This window comes from Octodon degus, unplaced genomic scaffold, assembly GCF_000260255.1.
Source record: "Octodon degus isolate 3935 unplaced genomic scaffold, OctDeg1.0 scaffold00194, whole genome shotgun sequence".
Taxonomy (NCBI): domain Eukaryota; kingdom Metazoa; phylum Chordata; class Mammalia; order Rodentia; family Octodontidae; genus Octodon; species Octodon degus.
Genome location: NW_004524770.1, coordinates 3,925,184 through 3,929,769, shown reverse-complemented (window position 1 = coordinate 3,929,769; position 4,586 = coordinate 3,925,184). Strand labels below are relative to the sequence as shown.

The 4,586-nt window shown below is 44.2% G+C and overlaps 1 protein-coding gene across 3 annotated transcripts; it reads left to right on the top strand.

Moving 5' to 3' along the window:
- The first annotated feature begins 556 nt into the window (after positions 1–556).
- On the top strand, positions 557–4,580 carry Fam217b (family with sequence similarity 217 member B). Of its 3 annotated transcripts, none has more exons than XM_023704253.1 (3): positions 557–647; positions 759–840; positions 2,784–4,580. In XM_023704253.1, exons 2-3 carry the CDS (start codon positions 819–821, stop codon positions 3,950–3,952), a joined length of 1,191 nt encoding a protein of 396 aa, XP_023560021.1. In that variant the 5' UTR covers positions 557–647; positions 759–818; the 3' UTR covers positions 3,953–4,580. The 3 variants fall into 3 exon arrangements, with proteins under 3 accessions (XP_023560021.1, XP_023560020.1, XP_023560022.1); XM_023704252.1 differs by having other exon boundaries at positions 755–840; XM_023704254.1 differs by lacking the exon at positions 557–647 and having other exon boundaries at positions 760–840; positions 3,044–4,580.
- The last annotated feature ends 6 nt before the right edge of the window (positions 4,581–4,586 follow it).

The following is a 4,586-nucleotide window of genomic DNA, read 5'->3' as shown; positions in this document are numbered from 1 at the left end:
AATGCTTTCCAGGCACCTTCAGCCAGGAGCAATGAGGTAACATGCCAATATGTTTATTAATGACATTGAGTGCACGATGTGTTAGGGAAGGCAGGACGGCTCAATGGGAGAGTCCCTGCTAGAGTGAACTGCATGGAAAGAGGGGCTAGTGCATAATCCCAGCCACTTTCTAAGCACTCCTATAATTATCTGTTGAATGAATAAGTGAGTGAACGTGGAAACTTTGGAGAAAGACTTGACCGTAATTGTTTCCCCAGGCTTCCTCAAATGATTTTCCTGTGTTATTTTTAAGGAGATTGCGGGGCGGGGGAAGGAAGAGAGAAAAAGAGAAAAGGATATTCATTTGCAATGCTAAGAGTCACGTAGCTAATAGCTATTGTGAAAGACAAAATTGCAAAGACAGGACAGTATCTCCGGTAACATTGCACAATTCCTGTGTTTCAGTAGTATACAAATGTTGAAGAATTGAAAGACCAGCATGGTACTGATTGTAGGACTGTTTGCAGTCATTACTTAAGATCTATTCTGTTGCCTCTAGTTCTGCTGATGCTGAGTACTTTCCAAGAATAAGAGGAGCAGAGAAGTCACTTTCCTTGCTGTCACATTCCAACAGATTGAGCAAGAATATTTTGAACACTACAGAAAAGGTGATGTAAACGTTGAGGGTACATCTTCCTTAGATTTGTACTTTTTTTTCTTGTATGTTTTGCATGTGTGTGTTCACAGTACTCATTACCAGATGTCTATTTTTTAGACAGTTCATCCAACTCTTGATGATGATCAGCCGTGTGATTTTCTCAAGAAAAGGAGTAGGGTGAATGAATCACATCAGAAAGGCAGGTAAATAGTTTTTACATAATTGCTTTACATTACCAAATGACTATTACCTCACTTCTTCAGGCTGAATATGTGTGACTAGAAAAATTATGTATTTGGGTAAAAAAATAATTAAACATTTAGGGGCAGGGCATATAGCTTAGTGCCACAGGGCCTGCTTGGCAAGTGTGAGGTCCTGAGTTTGATTCCCAGTAACCCCCTAAAAATAAATAAACATTTAGGTTTTTCACATAGCCTAAGTGAGTGGACAGAATAACTTTAAAAGCATTATTTATCTGTAGCTTGCAGGGGTCGTGTTTTGGGGAGCTAACAGAACCTACAGTTTTGAGCAAGCTTTTAATTACCACCCCCACCCCCCACCCCCTGTACTGGAACTTCAACTCAGGACCTTGTGCTTGCCAGGAAGGTGCTGTGTCACTGAGCTATAGCCCCACCCATGATCACCTTTTTATATTGGCTGCTGCTTATACAGAAGTGGCACTGTTAGTTGCCTTCTGTGATTGTACCCTGAGAGCTAGTTGTAAAGAAAGGGTTTAACAGTCTTAGTTGTAAATTCGTAATGATGGCCGTCCCTTCATTCTCATTCCCTCATTTGGGCACATCTGTGGACCTGTTCTTGCGCTTTTGGCAGTGGCTTGACGTACTCTATTTATTAAGCATAACACATTTTTAAATAATCACTTAGTGTGGTTGGAGTCACTGGCGAGTGGATCTCAGCTTTCCAGAGAGCACGCTCCCCACACGTGTTGTTCCCATGATCTGACTTCTTTCCTGGTACAGAGCAGCACTGCCAACCTTAGTTAAATGGTTCGTTTTTGGTAAATACATTTTTAAAAAGTCAATTTCAGTTTCTGATCTCTGTGAGATTCGACCTCACTAGATTGCATTAATCCTGTTTTTCTTTTTTTATGTATGTAGTTCAGGGTCTACAGGGTCTCACTACGTAGATCAGACTCATAGTGATCTTCCTGTTTTCAGCCTCCCAAGTGCTGGGATTCAGGCATGTGCCACCACACCCAGTCTCAATCCTAGTCTCAACACATCCTGGGGATGAGGCCAGAACAGCGAGCCAGGGATCGAACCCTGGCCACTGCTCTCTGCCGAAGCAGATGCTTTAGTCCACTGAGCTATCTGGCTGGTCCTAATCCTGTTTTTCATTCATATTGAATTATAATGGCACCATATGATTTTTTTTTTTTTTTTTTTTTTTTTTTTTTTTTTTTTTTTTTTTTTTTTTTTTTTTTTTTTTTTTTTTTTTTTTTTTGTGGTACTAGAGATTGAACTCAGGACCCTGCGCTTGCCAGGCAAGCACTTACTCCACTGAGCCATCTCCCCGGACCCAAGCTGTCTTCCTGGGCCCTCCTATCCTTTTAAACACAGTTGTCTTCAGTGTATTTACTATTCGAACCCATATCAATAAGCTTTGGGTTGAAGGTAGAAGTCATATGCTGTATACTTTACATATTAATAGCTTAGCTAGCTCTTAAGTCATCATCCATCACTGAATATACAGTATGAAACTTGCATTTTACATTAAATTCACATTTAACTCAAAACAGGTATACAAAAACGTGGTAGCACATCACATTATTTCTGAATGTTTTTGAATACTGTTAGCCATTTAATAGGAAACAGACTGAGAGTTCTGTAACAAAGTTTTTCCAAAGTAATTTTTCTAGACACAGTTGGTCTAAAATTATAGAATATACACTAACATATGCTACTGATTTTCCTTAATGCTCATATTTGTCATAAAATAGGACCTGCTTTTGGCACAGGGACCCTGTGTCCTATGAGTAGAACACAGTCTGGAAAATGTTCCGTGATACTGCTGCTTGCAAAAGGCATGTGGAGGCCTCACTTTTGCTAATGTCCAGTCACAGCCGAAAGTATGACCTTGTGATTTCTCTGCCCGCAGCCAGATTGTATTTGTTTGTCCTATATAGTAGTAAGAACTGCAGCTGTGTTTGTTTACAGCAGTGTGCTTGCTGTCCCATCTTGCAATAAAGTGGAACACTTAAAAGATTCTTCAGGAAAAAGGCACAGTAAGTCCCAGGTACCTCACCTGGCTCCCCAGCTGAGAAGTGGCCTGGTCGGAGTCTCTCGGCCAGCTGGGGATAACGTCAAAGAAGGCAGACCAGAAGCGGCTGCACCCAGCTCCTGGTGCCAGGGGGCGTCCAGCAACAAAATGTTTCTTGACTTTCAGTCAATGAAAATTATCAGGGAAGATGTAGAAGAGGACACTGCAAGCGACCTGTCAGATTCTGAAAGGGTCCCCGTGCCTCCTTCTCCCCTCACACCTCCAGATCTGAATCTCCGGGCAGAGGAAATCGATCCAGTCTACTTCGATCTCGCCCCAAATCGGGGTCAAGCAGCACTTGAATACTGCTATGCCGATTTCCTGCCACCCCCCTTCAGCTCCTGGAACCTCCGAGAGATGGCTGTGCTTCTGCACACAGAGTGCAGGACGGAGGCCATGCCCCGGGCTGGGGGGCTGCTTGGAAAGTACGTGGACAGGCTCATCCAGCTCGAGTGGCTGCAGGTCCAGACAGTGCAGTGGGAGAAGGCAAAGGGGGCCAAGGCGAGGCCTCCATCTATCCAGGGTGCTGCCGGGGCTCTCAAAAGTCCTGGGAGAAGTAGACTAATTGCTAGTGCACTGTGCAAGCCACCACCTCTCCTAGAGGGGGCTTCAAAGTCAGGCCCTGCACGAAAGAAAGATCCGCACACTGAAGACGTGCATCCGACCTATTACACCTTTGAGACAACGCCACGCCCCATGGATGTGCCATGCAGCACCAGGCTGCGTTGCCTCGAACAAACTGAAATGAGGACCCAGGAGAAGAAAAAGAAATCCAATAAGAGCGCCAAGCCGCAGCACAGAGATCTGGCCTGCAGCGACAGCAGCTCCAAGCTGGAAGCCGGTGGGAACCTCTGGGTCCCCAAACAGCCGGCAGCACTTCTGGGTTCAGTGGACTCCTATAAGGCTTCTAGAACACAAGCACATGTGAGTCTTAAGAAAAAGGGAACTGCAAGCAGCTGTCCTTATACGACCATATCCAGTGAGAAGAAACTCAAGACGAATGGAGCAAAGCAAAACACTTACAAATTAAAATAATATCTGATGATGAATTGCAAAGACCAGCAGATACTTGTACACTGGGGCTCTTGCAGAGGTTACAATACTGTGACGTTTAGGACATTTTGTAATGAGTGGCACTGGAGCAGCTTGGTTCCTTAGTCCGTCCCCACCCTCACCCCCAGTGCAGGTATCTTTCGGGTCCAGAGTTCTCACCATCAGGCAGTATCTCTGTTCAAGGTTTGTCTTTCACTGGGCTGCCTTTGACAGTCTTAAGCATTTGAGAGCCTGTTGGGTAAAAATTAGCCAAAGTTACATGCCAGGTAAAGAACTAAAGCACTCCCGGGGATGAACTAAAGCAATTTCCGGAAAGGTAGCTGGTCTGTGTCGACGTGGTAGCTTAGTTCCCTATTTTCACTCACAGAAGCATGTAGAACAATGCACGCGGTTTAAATTATCTAAAGTCATAGCATTTGAAATAAGGCCCTTCTGGCCACTGCGTCTTCTGCCTTTGAAAGCAGATTTCTGTTCATTTTAGTCCCAAGAAGAAATCGGTTCTTCTCAGAGTGAGGAAGGATGTGAGTTTCTATTTTGGACAGTCGTTTATCACTGAGCTGCTTACTCAGTAGAAACAGTGACGTGGAGAATTTTACTGTCTGTCTGTCTCTCTCTC